The sequence below is a fragment of the Haliotis rubra genome, unplaced genomic scaffold (genome assembly GCF_003918875.1).
Source record: "Haliotis rubra isolate DU_JTF1 unplaced genomic scaffold, ASM391887v1 Scf83, whole genome shotgun sequence".
Taxonomy (NCBI): Eukaryota; Metazoa; Mollusca; class Gastropoda; order Lepetellida; family Haliotidae; genus Haliotis; species Haliotis rubra.
In genome coordinates this window covers 1,580,580-1,596,960 of record NW_025767557.1, presented here as the reverse complement: position 1 = coordinate 1,596,960, position 16,381 = coordinate 1,580,580, and the positions used below count along the sequence as shown (strand labels likewise).

General features: G+C 40.2%; 1 protein-coding gene across 2 annotated transcripts in view; it reads left to right on the top strand.

Moving 5' to 3' along the window:
* Positions 1-15,116, top strand: part of LOC124262247 (cysteine--tRNA ligase, cytoplasmic-like) — a 299,881-nt gene extending 284,765 nt beyond the window's left edge. For both annotated transcript variants that reach the window (XM_046696729.1, XM_046696730.1), the window contains 10 exons: positions 2,526-2,759; positions 3,428-3,528; positions 4,625-4,665; positions 5,359-5,507; positions 6,842-6,907; positions 7,492-7,573; positions 8,020-8,168; positions 8,868-8,927; positions 9,196-9,279; positions 14,294-15,116. In XM_046696729.1, coding sequence (XP_046552685.1) covers positions 2,526-2,759; positions 3,428-3,528; positions 4,625-4,665; positions 5,359-5,507; positions 6,842-6,907; positions 7,492-7,573; positions 8,020-8,168; positions 8,868-8,927; positions 9,196-9,279; positions 14,294-14,452 — 1,125 coding nt within the window. In that variant the 3' untranslated portion in view covers positions 14,453-15,116. The remainder of the gene's footprint in view (positions 1-2,525; positions 2,760-3,427; positions 3,529-4,624; positions 4,666-5,358; positions 5,508-6,841; positions 6,908-7,491; positions 7,574-8,019; positions 8,169-8,867; positions 8,928-9,195; positions 9,280-14,293) is intronic.
* Positions 15,117-16,381: the final 1,265 nt, after the last annotated feature.

Genomic DNA, 16,381 nt, shown 5'->3' with positions numbered 1-16,381 from the left:
CTTAGAGCATATATGTAAAAAGGATCAAAAAGAAAACATTACACCTATATTTGTGGTTATATATATGAATTACTTTGACTTTTGAAGTTTAAGAAAAACATTTGCTTTCTGTTGTCAGCAGTTGACACAAGCAAGTCTGTTTAGGTGTATCAAAACTAGACTTCATAAAAATAGTTTCACAGCTTTAATTTCAATAATCATTCATCTTTCTTCCAATCAACAATAATACCAATAATTAATTTTGTTTTCACCAGCCACAATGTAAAGTCTCCTTCTTACTTGTGTGTCTCGTGTTTAGGCTTACTATAAGTCTCCTTCTTACTTCTGTGTCTCGTGTTTAGGCTTACTATAAGTCTCCTTCTTACTTCTGTGTCTCTGTGTTTAGGCTTACTATAAGTCTCCTTCTTACTTCTGTGTCTCGTGTTTAGGCTTACTATAAGTCTCCTTCTTACTTCTGTGTCTCGTGTTTAGGCTTACTATAAGTCTCCTTCTTACTTCTGTGTCTCGTGTTTAGGCTTACTATAAGTCTCCCTTCTTACTTCTGTGTCTCTGTGTCCTCGTGTTTAGGCTTACTATAAGTCTCCTTCTTACTCTGTGTCTCTGTGTTTAGGCTTACTATAAGTCTCCTTCTTACTTCTGTGTCTCGTGTTTAGGCTTACTATAAGTCTCCTTCTTACTTCTGTGTCGTGTTTAGGCTTACTATAAGTCTCCTTCTTACTTCTGTGTCTTGTGTTTAGGCTTACTATAAGTCTCCTTCTTACTTCTGTGTCTCGTGTTTAGGCTTACTATAAGTCTCCTTCTTACTTCTGTGTCTCGTGTTTAGGCTTACTATAAGTCTCCTTCTTACTTCTGTGTCTCGTGTTTAGGCTTACTATAAGTCTCCTTCTTACTTCTGTGTCTCTGTTTAGGTTTAGGCTTACTATAAGTCTCTCCTTCTTACTTCTGTGTCTCGTGTTTAGGCTTACTATAAGTCTCCTTCTTACTTTTCTGTGTCTCGTGTTTAGGCTTACTATAAGTCTCCTTCTTACTTCTGTGTCTCGTGTTTAGGCTTACTATAAGTCTCCTTACTTCTGTGTCTCATGTTTAGGCTTACTATAAGTCTCCTTCTTACTTCTGTGTCTCGTGTTTTAGGTTTAGGGCTTACTATAAGTCTCCTCCTATAACTCTTACTCTGTGTCTCGTGTTTAGGGCTTACTATAAGTCTCCTTCTTACTTCTGTGTCTGTTTAGGCTTACTATAAGTCTCCTTCTTACTCTGTGTGTCTCGTGTTTAGGCTTACTATAAGTCTCCTTCTTACTTCTTCTGTCTCTGTGTTTAGGCTTACTATAAGTCTCCTTCTTACTTCTGTGTCTGGTGTTTAGGGCTTACTATAAGTCTCCTTCTTACTTCTGTCTAGTGTTTAGGCTTACTATAAGTCTCCTTCTTACTCTGTGTCTCAGTGTTTAGGCTTACTATAAGTCTCCCCTACTTACTCTGTTCTCTCTGTGGTGTTTAGGCTTACTATAAGTCTCCTTCTTACTTCTGTCTCTGTGTTTGCTTTTAGGCTTACTCTCTGTATAAGTTTAGGGCTTACTTAGTCTCCTTCTTACTGTCTCTGTGTCTTCTACTATAAGTGTTTAGGCTTACTATAAGTCTCCTTCTTACTTCTGTGTGTCGTGTGTTTAGGCTTACTATAAGTCTCCCTTCTTACTTGTGTCTCGTGTTTAGGGCTTACTATAAGTCTCCTTCTGTCGTGTTTACTTCTGTGTCTCCTTGTGTTAGGGCTTTACTATAAGTCTCCTTCTTACTTCTGTGTCTCGTGTTTAGGCTTACTATAAGTCTCCTTCTTACTTCTGTGTCTCGTGTTTAGGCTTACTATAAGTCTCCTTCTTACTTCTGTGTCTCGTGTTTAGGCTTACTATAAGTCTCCTTCTTACTCTGTGTCTCGTGTTTAGGCTTACTATAAGTCTCCTTCTTACTTCTGTGTCTCGTGTTTAGGCTTACTATAAGTCTCCTTCTTACTTCTGTGTCTCTAGGTGTTTAGGCTTACTATAAGTCTCCTTCTTACTTGTTTAGGCTGTGTTTAGGCTTACTATAAGTCTCCTTCTTACTTCTGTCTCGTGTTTAGGCTTACTATAAGTCTCCTTCTTACTCTGTGTCTCGTGTTTAGGCTTACTATAAGTCTCCTTCTTACTTCTGTCTCGTGTTTAGGCTTACTATAAGTCTCCTTCTTACTTCTGTCTCGTGTTTAGGCTTACTATAAGTCTCCTTCTTACTTCTGTGTCTCGTGTTTAGGCTTACTATAAGTCTCCTTCTTACTCTGTGTCTCGTGTTTAGGCTTACTATAAGTCTCCTTCTTACTTCTGTGTCTCGTGTTTAGGCTTACTATAAGTCTCCTTCTTACTTCTGTGTCTCGTGTTTAGGCTTACTATAAGTCTCCTTCTTACTTCTGTCTCGTGTTTAGGCTTACTATAAGTCTCCTTCTTACTTCTGTCTGGTGTTTAGGCTTACTATAAGTCTCCTTCTTACTTCTGTCTCGTGTTTAGGCTTACTATAAAAACAACCACTGGGTTCGGTACTTTCTTCACTCGGGTCACCTGACCATCGAGGGCTGCAAGATGTCCAAGTCCTTAAAGAACTTCATCACAATCAAAGAAGCGCTCCAGCGCAACACCGCACGCCAGATCCGTCTGCTGTATCTGCTGCACGCCTGGAAGGACACCCTGGACTACAGCTCGGAAACCATGGACATCGCCGTGCAGTACGAGAAGCATGTCAATGTAAGGACACAGTTGTTAGCTCACTTGGTAGAAAAATGATCTTACTTCTACAGCTATCTCTTTCATTAGGTGAGATGAGATGGCATTTATCTTTGTGTCAGGGGCAATGGGGTAGGCTAGAGGTTGAAGTGTTTGCTTGTCACGCCATAGAACCAGGTTCAATTCCCCACATCGGTACAATGTGTGAAGCCCATTTCGGGTGTCCCTTGCCATGATATTGCTGGAATAATACTAACAGAGCATAAAATACTCACTGTTTGTCTTTGTCTTGAAGGGGCGGTGGGGTAGTCTAGTGGTTAAAGCGTTCGCTGGTCATGCTGAAGACCTGGGTTCGATTCCCCACATGGATACAATGTGTGAAGCCCATTTCTGGTGTCCTCTACTATGATATTGCTGGGATAATTCTAAAAGCAGCATAAAAACATACTCATTCTTTGTGTTGAAGATTTATAGCACTTATATAGGTATGCAAGTGTGTGCGTATGGGCTAATGGCAATGGAGATATGATCAACATTAATACCACAGGCAGACGCCATAGTCAGTCCAAGCAGACCAGTCGTTGTCTATCCCCTAGATGCACTGCAATAACATATTTTAGCATCGTCTGGTTATCTCATTAAGGAAATAACCATTGTGGACAACTCATATGTTCAAATGTGTTTTTCAGGAGTTTTTCCTGACGGTGAAGGACATTCTGCGTAATTCTCCCAGTAATGGTGTAGCAGCCTGGGACAAATGGACTCAGGAGGAGATAACTCTCAATGAAAGGTACTAATAGCGTGTCTACTCAGGAGGAGATAACTCTTGTCTGCTACAGTTGTGGGGACTACGCTAAACACAGATAATTCCAATCTTTCAGTTCCCAGACAATAAACCAAATACACTTTCAAATGTTTCTCATGTTTGATTTACTGATATGAACATTCCGTCTCGTAGACTACTGATCAGTGATCGATGTGGTTTATTAGAATCAGTGTTATAGTCAGTGGGTTAGCCTTGCGGTAGAGGTATTTGCTCATCATGCTAAACACCTGGGTTTAATTCCCTACATGGGTGAAATGTATGAAACCAATTTTCTGTCCCTCCCTGCCTAGATATTGCTAGAGTAATGCCAATATGTATATATCTCTTCAATATGTATGTTTACTGTGTATCGCCGCCTCTTGAGTGACCCTGCTCATATAGTGACACCCTTGTATAAACCTTTCAGTTTGATGCTAATTTATATACCCTGTCTTTGTAGTGATCCTGAACGATCAGATCACAGCACATACATACATAATTCCTCTATTCGCAATAAAAGTGTTTAACAATTTCCACATTTCTATACGTTTATATTGCAATTCCCACAAGCCATCAGACTACCAATTATTGAAGTTCAGAAATAAATAAATAAAACTGGCATTTGTGTGGTTAGCCATCATTCTTCTCAAACCTTGGTCCCTACATCTGACATGTATTAGTTGTGTCTGTAGAGGTGTCATTATGCACTAGATCTGTAAAGAGGGAGGGATTGCTAAGGCCAGACCAATTTTATTTCTTGGTTTCTTCGCCTGTCGTATTTTTTCAAGAATAAGAAAAAAAATAAAGATTAATTTTCCCCGCTTAAAAATTAAAACCTAATGTTTTTATTGGCCAATAATGTAAACTTACAAGAAAAACATTTTTAGATTGTATTTTGCCGCATATACACTTGATAAATTGCCAAAAGTAAAATACTTTGAGTATTTAGAAGGAATATTACTTTGACTGGTGATTTTATTTATGTATTTATTTTCTCCTGCCTTAAGGTTTTCTGAGGACAAAAAGCCATAAAATAAGAAATAAAATTGGTCTGGCCTAATGGAGAAATATTTTGTTGCAGATTTCTGCAGAAGAGGGATGCTGTCAATGAAGCACTTTGTGGTCAGTAAACCATCACGGAGCCCTATGTTATTGAATAGAGAGGGGCGATGGGGTAGCCTAGTGGTTAAAGTGTTTGCTCGTCATGCTGAAGACCTGGGTTCGATTCCACACATGGATACAAATGTGTGAAGCCCATTTCTTGTGTTCCCCACAATGATATTTGATGGAATATTGCTAAAAGCAGCATAAAACTAAACTCACTCATTCATTACCTATGAAGCGTGAAAATAGCACAATATTACATAATGGTTTCTTAAACAACTTTTTCTGTGATTGGTCATAAAACATCAGGTTTCAGATCCTGTTGGGTATGTTATTTATGTTTTGTGCACTTATCCATGTTTCGGTTATTTAATCATTCATGATTCTCATTCGAACCCAAACAGACTGTACTGCTTAGAACTGGTCTGGAGCACCCTGTGCCAGTTATCAGAGGCAGCCAAATTGATCTGGTAGTCTGACTTGTGACTTGGTTGACTGGTTATTATTCTACCCTGACAGTGTGAGTTGGTGCTCACAACATTGACCACTGGATTGTCTGGTCCAGTCTTGACTACTTACAGACTGGAAACATAGCTGGAATATTGCTTGGTGCAGCATTCAATCAGTTGGTGCAGCATTCAATCAGTTTTAGCCCTGTAAAAGATGTGTGCAAGGGTTGGGTAACTAATCACACACTGTGTTTTTGTTCAGACAACATCGACACACGCACAGCCCTGGAGCATATACGAGAGTTGGTCTCCATAGGAAACAGTTACATCGCCAAGGCCAAGGCAGAGAAACGCAGGCCCAACCGACAACTCGTCTACAACATTGCCGCTTACATCACTCACCTGTTCAAGGTTGAAATGATTGAGTATATTCTGTGAAAGAATGATTCTTATGACCATACATACATTTAATACCAGCGTTCACCGTAAATAGCTGCAGAATTACTGATGTGGCATTAATCAATATTCACTCACTCACTCTAATACCAGCTAGTTATCCCAACTTGCCGAATCAGAGCCAGGTCCTTTAACTACTTAAGCAGGGACAGTGATACCGGGAGACAGTATTTCTCACTTGTATTAACAACGTACTGTACATAGGAATTGAACTGCAGTGGAATATGTAGAGAAATACGTAAAGCTCACAATTTTTCAGTTCTGTGAAAGGGGCTGGTGTGGTAGCATAGTGGTTAAAGTGTTTGCTTTGCCAAAGACCCAAGTTCGATTCCAAGCATGGATACAATGTCGGAAGCCCATTTCTGGTGTCCCCCGCCATATTACTTGAATATTGCTAAAAACAGTGTAAGACTAAACTTACTCACTCAGTTCTGTGAATGCTTGGCTGAAACATTTTGATCACTTGACATTGAATTAATGATCACAAATGAATGACATGAATATACATACAATATTTTTGTGCTTGTACCACTGCAAGAGACTATAATCTGTCAGCCTTACGTTTAGCACCCACAGTATGTTTGTAATTATTGAATTATTCTATCTGTATCCTCTGACCTAATTAGAAAAATCACTTGTATAGTTTGTTTCCCCAAATTAAAGATTCCATCTTATTATCGTGTAATTTCATGGAGGGGTGCACGTTACGGTCATGGGGGGTGACAACAAATGACTGAATGTGTGTCGGACATGCTCCCAGCATGCACACCTTGGGTCACGCCTACTTTACTGATCAGTGGCAGTACTTGTGAGAGTGAGTGAGTTTGTTCTCAAATATGCTGTCATGCAGTGCTGGACTATAGAGATGGAGCACAGACGTTGATCAGAACAGTTTTATAGAATAGTCTAGGCTGGAGTTTGAGGTGAGGTGAAATTGGGTTTAACGTCGTGCTTGAGAATATTTCCTCATATGACGACGTGCATGCGTGTGTATGTGTATGTGCGGCTACTTGTACTAGCCCAGACTTAAGCTGGTTTTATAGTGCTAGCCCTATGAGATACCATGCCACAGTGAAGCATGAATACCCCACTCAGACACATTATACTGACTCCGAGCCGACCAGTCCTTGTTGTACCCATTAATGCCGAGCGCCAGGCAGGGACCAACAAGTACCATATTTTAACATCTTTTGGCTGGAGTTTGAAGATAATAGTGCTCAAACAATATGGTAATTATGATCTATATTGTTGAATAATCAAATGAGATCTTATACTAACTTATATTTCAGGTGTTTGGGGCTATTGAAGGAGATGAAGGCATTGGTTTCCCAACTGGAGGTGCCGGCACCACTAATGTGAGTAGCACGCCCGTCAAGGCACAACAAATGTTGGGCTTGACCTTCTGAGAATGACCTACCAATCAAGCTGGAGATGTATGATACACATCAACTGAGTGTATTCAAAGTGTATCCATGTTTATTGATTGTAACATTATTCATTCTCTTTTGACTGTTGCCACTGACAATTATAAAGGGGAGATAATCAGGCAGAGCTATGATCATTTATGGATCAGAAAGTGTACAATTTTTATTGACTCGTGTTGAAATATTAATTTCAAAATTCACTGAGGTGAGATTCTTTGTATCTCAAATTTCTTGCATTTTTAAATGGCTTGTACTGTAAATTTGATCTCATAAGACACTTGGTGACATAAAAAATATCTCCAGTATCTTGCATTTTGGTTTTACCACCATATATTGGTGTCATCAACGTTGGTACAGTCAGCATTTAAGTTCAAGTTTAATTAAAAAATAGAGTATTGCCACATGCATTTTGTCCTGATCAGATTTTTGCTCTACATATATGTACTTCGGTGTCTATTTTGAGCCTCTGATTTCTCTCTGTTGTATCATAACTTGTATTATTGTTGTTGACGCAGGTGGAGGAGACTGTCATGCCTTATCTGTCAACACTTGCCACATTCCGGGAACAGGTTCGACAAACTGCTCGGGAACAGAAAGGTAACACCAGAACACAGAACTGAGTGAATGAGTTTTACGCCACTTTCAGCAATATTCCAGCAATATCATGGCGTTGGCTTCACACACTGTAACCATGTGGGGAATTGAACCGGGATCTTCAGCCTGACAAGCAGACGCTTTAACCATTAGGCTACACTACTGCCCTGAACACATAACTGTGTATTATTTTCAACACTCAGTTGACCGATCACCCATGGCAAAATGTTAATTAGATTTGCTGCTGAAAGTTTGAAGTTTTAAAAGAAAGGCAAGTGGTAAAGAGAATATTATCTTACAATATTGTGACAACATTTGCAACAATGTGCTGATGAATCTTTGTGTTGGACTTGAAAAAACGCACAAAGGGCATTAAACTCATTGACGGAGATACTCTTCTCAAAGATAGAGATTATTGTGTATACGACCCTGAAAACTTGTCCTTACAGCAACGGCCATCTTGCAAATGTGTGATGACATCCGTGACAATGTGCTGCCGAATCTGGGTGTTCGACTAGAAGACCACGAGGGGCAGCCCCCTGTCATTAAACTCGTCGACAGAGATACTCTTCTCAAAGAAAGGGAGGAAAAACTGAGAGTGAGTTATTTAGAACTTATCAATCACTATCCAATATAAACATGGCAAACTGGGACAGGCACAGCCAGTATTAGTTAGTCCAATGTTTGTTGTAAATCTGGAGAATTACATTGTTTTCTTCAAAATCTAGTTATTTTACATGTAACACTTGTGAGAAATGGATTTGACTAACAGCATGTGAACATTTTGGAAGTCCATGATGGGATTCCCTCTGATCTGAATCAGACACCTTGTCCACAAAGCCAAATCATTTACCCCTATCAGCAAGTGGACAAGGTAAGGATGTCATCATCATCGGGATGACTCCATGCCTGTAGTCCGTCTCACAGGACTCGAACCACATTTTTCCCTTCTGCCCAAAATGAGTGAGTGAGTATGGTTTTACGCCGCTTTTAGAAATATTCCAGCAATATCACTGCGGGGGACACCAGAAATTGGCTTCACACATTACCGTATACCCATGTGGGGAATCAAACCCAGGTCTTCGGCGTGACGTGCGGACACTTTAATCACTAGGCTACCCACTGCCCCTGCCCTAAATGAAGCATTTCTACATTTCCTCAGGTTCAGGGGCTCTTTTTCAATTTAAAAGGAGTTATTTGTTTCCATCAAATTATACATACTAAAAGTCTAAGCGTCAGTCTATATGTCCTGCTTCAGAAGCAGACGGTCAGTGTAGCTGTTTGTTTTGTGTTGTAGCTGGAGCAACAGAAGAGGGAAGAGAAGGAGAGAAAGAAGAGAGAACAGGAAGCAGCCAAGGTAAGTAGAGAAGTCAGCCTCGGTGAATATTAGTTTGTCCATCCATATTTATATGACGTCTTGGAGATGCATGTAGAAGTTGGAGTACTAAATAAGGATAAGATATGGTTGAACAACTTCTTTATTTACAATGAGGAGCAACGATAACATCGTTATCAAGCAAGTGAAACATTGCTCCTCATGGCAAAATATATGAATGGTATGAACGGTGTACAGGTGAGCCTTTGTTTCACTACTACTATACATACTTCTGTACTTCTGTCATTAGGCTGCCAAGGAGGCTCTCAAGAAGATTCCACCAAGTGAACTCTTCAGGAAAGAGACTGATAAATATTCTGCCTTTGATGAGCGGGTAAGATGGCGGACTATGGCTTTAAATGTTCCTAGACAAATATCTCAGAATTACAGTTTCATACTGCGGTATGTGATTACTACAATTGCATCCTACAGTGTGTCATAACCATAGTTGGATACATTTTAATAATGTATATACTATAATGTGTTTAAACTAGTGTTTGATCATGAATGAGTGTGTAAGAAATCAATACAATTTAACTTGCAACTAATTTTGTATCTAACTTACTTTTGCTCCTTAGATGCATTTTAAAAACAAATTGTTTTAAGATATATGGTAGCTGACAAACACTCATATTGTAGTCTTTGTTGCTGACATCATTTTTCCACATCCGATGTCCATTTTTCCTTATTCGATGTCCCTGTTACCTTATCCAATGTCCCTGTTACCTTATCCGATGTCCCTGTTACCTTATCCAATGTCCATATTTCCTCATCTGATGTCCATATTACCTTATCCAATGTCCCTGTTACCTTATCTGATGTCCATATTACCTCATTCGATGTCCCTGTTACCTTATCCAATGTCCCTGTTACCTCATTCGATGTCCCTGTTACCTTATCCGATGTCCCTGTTACCTTATCCCATGTCCCTGTTACCTTATCCAATGTCCATATTTCCTCATCTGATGTCCATATTACCTTATCCAATGTCCCTGTTACCTTATCTGATGTCCATATTACCTCATTCGATGTCCCTGTTACCTTATCCAATGTCCCTGTTACCTCATTCGATGTCCCTGTTACCTTATCCGATGTCCCTGTTACCTTATCCAATGTCCCTGTTACCTCATTCGATGTCCCTGTTACCTTATCCAATGTCCCAGTTACCTTATCCCATGTCCCTGTTACCTCATTCGATGTCCCAGTTACCTGATCCGATGTCCCTGTTACCTTATCCCATGTCCCTGTTACCTTATCCAATGTCCCTGTTACCTCATTCGATGTCCCTGTTACCTTATCCAATGTCCCTGTTACCTCATCCGATGTCCCTGTTACCTCATCCGATGTCCCTGTTACCTTATCCAATGTCCCTGTTACCTTATCCAATGTCCCTATTACCTTATCCGATGTCCCTGTTACCTTATCCAATGTCCCTATTACCTTATCCAATGTCCCTATTACCTTATCCAATGTCCCTATTACCTTATCCAATGTCCCTGTTACCTTATCCGATGTCCCTGTTACCTTATCCGATGTCCCTGTTTCCTTATGCAATGTCCCTGTTACCTCATCCAATGTCCCTATTTCCTCATTCGATGTCCCTGTTACCTTATCCGATGTCCCTGTTACCTTATCCAATGTCCCTATTTCCTCATCCGATGTCCCTGTTACCTCATTCGATGTCCCTGTTACCTTATCCAATGTCCCTATTTCCTCATCCGATGTCCCTGTTACCTTATCCAATGTCCCTATTTCCTTATCCAATGTCCCTGTTACCTCATCCAATGTCCCTATTTCCTCATTCGATGTCCCTGTTACCTTATCCGATGTCCCTGTTACCTTATCCAATGTCCCTATTTCCTTATCCAATGTCCCTGTTACCTCATCCAATGTCCCTATTTCCTCATTCGATGTCCCTGTTACCTTGTCTGATGTCCCTATTTCCTCATCTGATGTTCATATTACCTCATCCGATGTCCATATGTCCTTTTCTGATGTCCATATTTCCTTATCCAATGTCCATATTTCCTTATCCAATATCCATATTTCCTCATCTGATGTCCATATTACCTCATCCAATGTCAATATTTCCTTATCCGATGTCCCTGTTACCTTATTCGATGTCCCTGTTACCTTATCCAATGTCCCTATTTCCTTATCCAATGTCCCTGTTACCTCATCCAATGTCCCTATTTCCTCATTCGATGTCCCTGTTACCTTGTCTGATGTCCCTATTTCCTCATCTGATGTTCATATTACCTCATCCGATGTCCATATGTCCTTTTCTGATGTCCATATTTCCTTATCCAATGTCCATATTTCCTTATCCAATATCCATATTTCCTCATCTGATGTCCATATTACCTCATCCAATGTCCATATTTCCTTATCCAATGTCCATATTTCCTTATCCAATGTCCATATTTCCTTATCCGATGTCCCTGTTACCTTGTCCGATGTCCCTGTTACCTTATCCAATGTCCCTGTTACCTTATCTGATGTCCATATTACCTCATTCGATGTCCCAGTTACCTGATCCGATGTCCCTGTTACCTTATCCAATGTCCATATTACCTTATCCAATGTCCCTGTTACCTTATCCGATACCCCTGTTACCTTATCCGATGTTCCTGGTACCTTATCCGATGTCCCTGTTACCTTATCCAATGTCCATATTACCTCATGCAATGTCCCTATTTCCTCATCTGATGTCCATATTACCTTATCCAATGTCCATATTACCTCATCCAATGTCCCTTTTTCCTCATCTGATGTCCATATTACCATATCCAATGTCCCTATTACCTGATCAGATGTCCCTGTTACCTCATTTGATGTCCCTGTTACCTTATCCGATGTCCCTGTTACCTTATCCGATGTCCCTGTTACCTTATCCAATGTCCATATTACCTCATCCAATGTCCCTATTTCCTCATCTGATGTCCATATTACCTTATCCAATGTCCATATTACCTCATCCAATGTCCCTATTTCCTCATCTGATGTCCATATTACCTTATCCAATGTCCCTATTACCTTATCCGATGACCCTGTTACCTCATCCGATGTCCCTGTTACCTTATCCGGTGTCCCTGTTACCTTATCCGATGTCCCTGTTACCTTATCCGATGTCCCTGTTACCTTATCCAATGTCCATATTACCTGATCCAATGTCCGTATTTCCTCATCTGGTGTCCATATTACCTTATCCAATGACCCTGTTACCTTATCCAATGTCCCTGTTACCTTATCCAATGTCCCTGTTACCTCATTCGATGTCCCTGTTACCTTATCCAATGTCCCTGTTACCTCATTCGATGTCCCTGTTACCTTATCCAATGTCCCTGTTACCTTATCCAATGTCCCTGTTACCTTATCCGATGTCCCTGTTACCTTATCTAATGTCCATATTACCTCATCCAATGTCCCTATTTCCTCATCTAATGTCCATATTACCTGATCCAATGTCCATATTACCTGATCCAATGTCCATATTACCTCATCCAATGTCCCTATTTCCTCATCTGATGTCACTGTTATCTTATCCGATGACCCTGTTACCTCATTCGATGTCCCTGTTACCTCATTCGATGTCCCTGTTACCTCATCCGATGTCCCTGTTACCTTATCCGATGTCCCTGTTACCTTATCCAATGTCCCTGTTACCTTATCCAATGTCCCTGTTACCTTATCCGATGTCCCTGTTACCTTATCCGATGTCCCTATTTCCTTATCCAATGTCCCTCTTTCCTCATTCGATGTCCCTGTTATCTTATCCGATGACCCTGTTACCTCATTGGATGTCCCTGTTACCTTATCCAATGTCCTTGTTATTTTATATCCACCTTGTCAATGTCCCTGTTACCTCATTCGATGTCCCTGTTACCTCATCCGATGTCCCTGTTACCTCATTCGAATGTCCCTGTTACCTTTATCCAATGTCCCTGTTACCTTATCCGATGTCCCTGTTGTCCTTTTTTATCTAATGTCCATATTACCTCATCCAATGTCCCTATTTCCTCATCTAATGTCCATATTACCTGATCCAATGTCCATATTACCTGATCCAATGTCCATATTACCTCATCCAATGTCCCTATTTCCTCATCTGATGTCCCTGTTATCTTATCCGATGAGCCTGTTACCTCATTCGATGTCCCTGTTACCTCATTCGATGTCCCTGTTACCTCATCCGATGTCCCTGTTACCTTATCCGATGTCCCTGTTACCTTATCCAATGTCCCTGTTACCTTATCCAATGTCCTTATTTCCTTATCCAATGTCCATATTACCTTATCCAATGTCCCTGTTACCTTATCCAATGTCCCTATTTCCTCATTTGATGTCCCTGTTACCTTATCCAATGTCCCTGTTACCTTATCCGATGTCCCTGTTACCTTATCCAATGTCCCTGTTACCTTATCCAATGTCCCTGTTACCTTATCCAATGTCCCTGTTACCTTATCCAATGTCCCTGTTACCTTATCCAATGTCCCTGTTACCTTATCCGATGTCCCTGTTACCTTATCCGATGTCCCTGTTACCTTATCCAATGTCCCTATTTCCTTATCCAATGTCCCTATTACCTTATCCAATGTCCCTGTTACCTTATCCAATGTCCCTATTTCCTCATTTGATGTCCCTGTTACCTTATCCAATGTCCCTGTTACCTTATCCGATGTCCCTGTTACCTTATCCGATGTCCCTGTTACCTTATCCAATGTCCCTGTTACCTTATCCAATGTTACCTTATCCGATGTCCCTGTTACCTTATCCAATGTCCCTGTTACCTTATCCAATGTCCCTGTTACCTTATCCAATGTCCCTATTACCTTATCCAATGTCCCTGTTACCTTATCCGATGTCCCTGTTACCTTATCCAATGTCACTATTTCCTTATCCAATGTCCCTGTTACCTTATCCAATGTCCCTATTTCCTCATTTGATGTCCCTGTTACCTTATCCAATGTCCCTGTTACCTTATCCGATGTCCCTGTTACCTTATCCGATGTCCCTGTTACCTTATCCAATGTCCCTGTTACCTTATCCGATGTCCCTATTTCCTTATCCAATGTCCCTGTTACCTCATCCAATGTCCCTCTTTCCTCATTCGATGTCCCTGTTACCTTGTCTGATGTCCCTATTTCCTCATCTGATGTTCATATTACCTCATCCGATGTCCATATGTCCTTTTCTGATGTCCATATTTCCTTATCCAATGTCCATGTTTCCTTATCCAATATCCATATTTCCTCATCTGATGTCCATATTACCTCATCCGATGTCCATATTTCCTTATCCAATGTCCATATTTCCTTATCCGATACTTGTATTTCCTTATTCTACAGGGAATGCCTACCCATGACGCTGCTGGGAAGGAACTAGCTAAATCAGCTGTGAAGAAGCTCCAGAAGCTGTATGACGCTCAGGAAAAGAAGTACAATGAACATCTGAAGAACATGGAGAAAGGTGGCGATGCAGATCAGGGGGCTGCCGCCAACCCTTGATACCAACTGGACCCACAATATCACCAGGGTCGTACCACATTGATGTTACGTCTGCTTATACATGTTTGCAGGTGGATTAATGTCTGTATGAAGATGTTTAAGTCGTTCAGTAATGCTCATCATCATCATCATCATCAACATCAGCTTGCACAGTAATTTGCTTCCAAACTTTTATATTGTATCAGGGATTGAGTTTCTCTGTATCTTCAAACATACTAAGATTTCATCAACAGATCCAAAGCGTTCTATGTCAATATTGTCAGTCTGTAGATTTACGTAGTGTCAGTGTTGTAGGTGTTTGAATGGAATTTAGTCAGTGTAGTAATTTATTCAATGGCTGCACACCACTTAATGCTTCCGTTCATTGATTCACTGGGAATAGATGTCAGTTTAATGTTGAATACATTATGTTATACCTCAATCCTGGTACAGCAATACCCAGGATCCATCACTAACATTGGTATATTTAGGTATTGCCATCACCATCTCTTGCTCATAATTCATACAGAATTTCTCTGGCACAAGAATATACCACAATGTCTCTTCTGAATGAGCTCAAGATTCAGATATTAAGGTGAGGTGAGGTGAAATTGGGTCAAACGTCATGCTTGAGAATATTTCGCTCATATGACGACGTGCATGCGTGTGTGTGTGTATGGGTATGTGCGGATGCTTGTACTAGCCCAGACTTAAGCTGGTTTTATAGTGCTAGCCCACTGAGATACCACGCTGCAGTGAAGCATGAATACCCCACTCAGACACGTTATACTGACTCCAAGCCGACCAGTCCTTGTTGTACCCATTAATGCCGAGCGACAGGCAGGGACCAACAAGTACCATATTTTAACATCTTTTGGTATGACGCGGTCGGGGATCGAACCTTCCTCTCTCCGGGCGGACGCTCTAACCACTACACCACGGAGGCGGTCTTCAGATATTAAGAGGCAAATGTTGCACCCTTTATGCAATGTGTGAAATAGCTGCCTTCCTGATAGACCACCCATACAAAATTTCAATCAGGCTAATATTTGGAAATGTCACTGGTTACTGCAAATTAATAGTGATATTTTTTTTAATTTTTAGACACACACCTGTTTGAACAAATTGGAAATTTCGTTACATAAATAAATAAATAAATAAATAAATAAATAAATAAATAAATAAATAAATAAATAAATACACTGTTCCAAAGTAAGGTTTTCAAGATTACGACCCCTTCATAATATTTGCCTCATGATTTCAGTTTGTGTTTACTATTAAGGGAGGAATCATTATTTGCTTATAAATCAGGATTTTTAAAAGTAGTTCATTAATGCAGTGTATATTTCCATTGAATTCTTAGGGTTCAATACATTAATTCAAATCAGTTACGTCTCATATATTTTGTCAGTCCTGTTATCGGTTATCGACAAGACCCTATACAAAGGGATCATATCAGTTGTCCTATGTTTAACATTAACATTATAACACCATGTTGGCATGGAAGCAGAAATTTTTAATTCCAAATTGGGAATATTCTCAGACATTAGCTACTGACCTCCAAGCAGGTCTAGATGATTCCTAGACATGTGTCTGTTTCCCTACTAGTGACAAGGCGTAGTCTCCAAATGCCTACAGTGACAAATGCCTACAGTGTAGAATAAACAAAGTAATGACAATAGGTAGTACTACATCAAACAGTTCAAATTTTGCTAGTCTTCAATATGCAGGTAATGCTAGTCAAACTGGCCTAGGTTTGCAGGCAATTTTCTTGTCAAAGTCCCATACAACTTGTGCATGTACCCTTGCGACATGTCCAGTGACCATATTGGTAACAGTTGCGTTTGGTCCACAGACGTCATCCAAAATACTAGACATCACAGTAGGACAGTTTCAATTTTTTCACATTTGCATAATTCTTGCTAAGGTTGACACTGCTGATAAGGAATG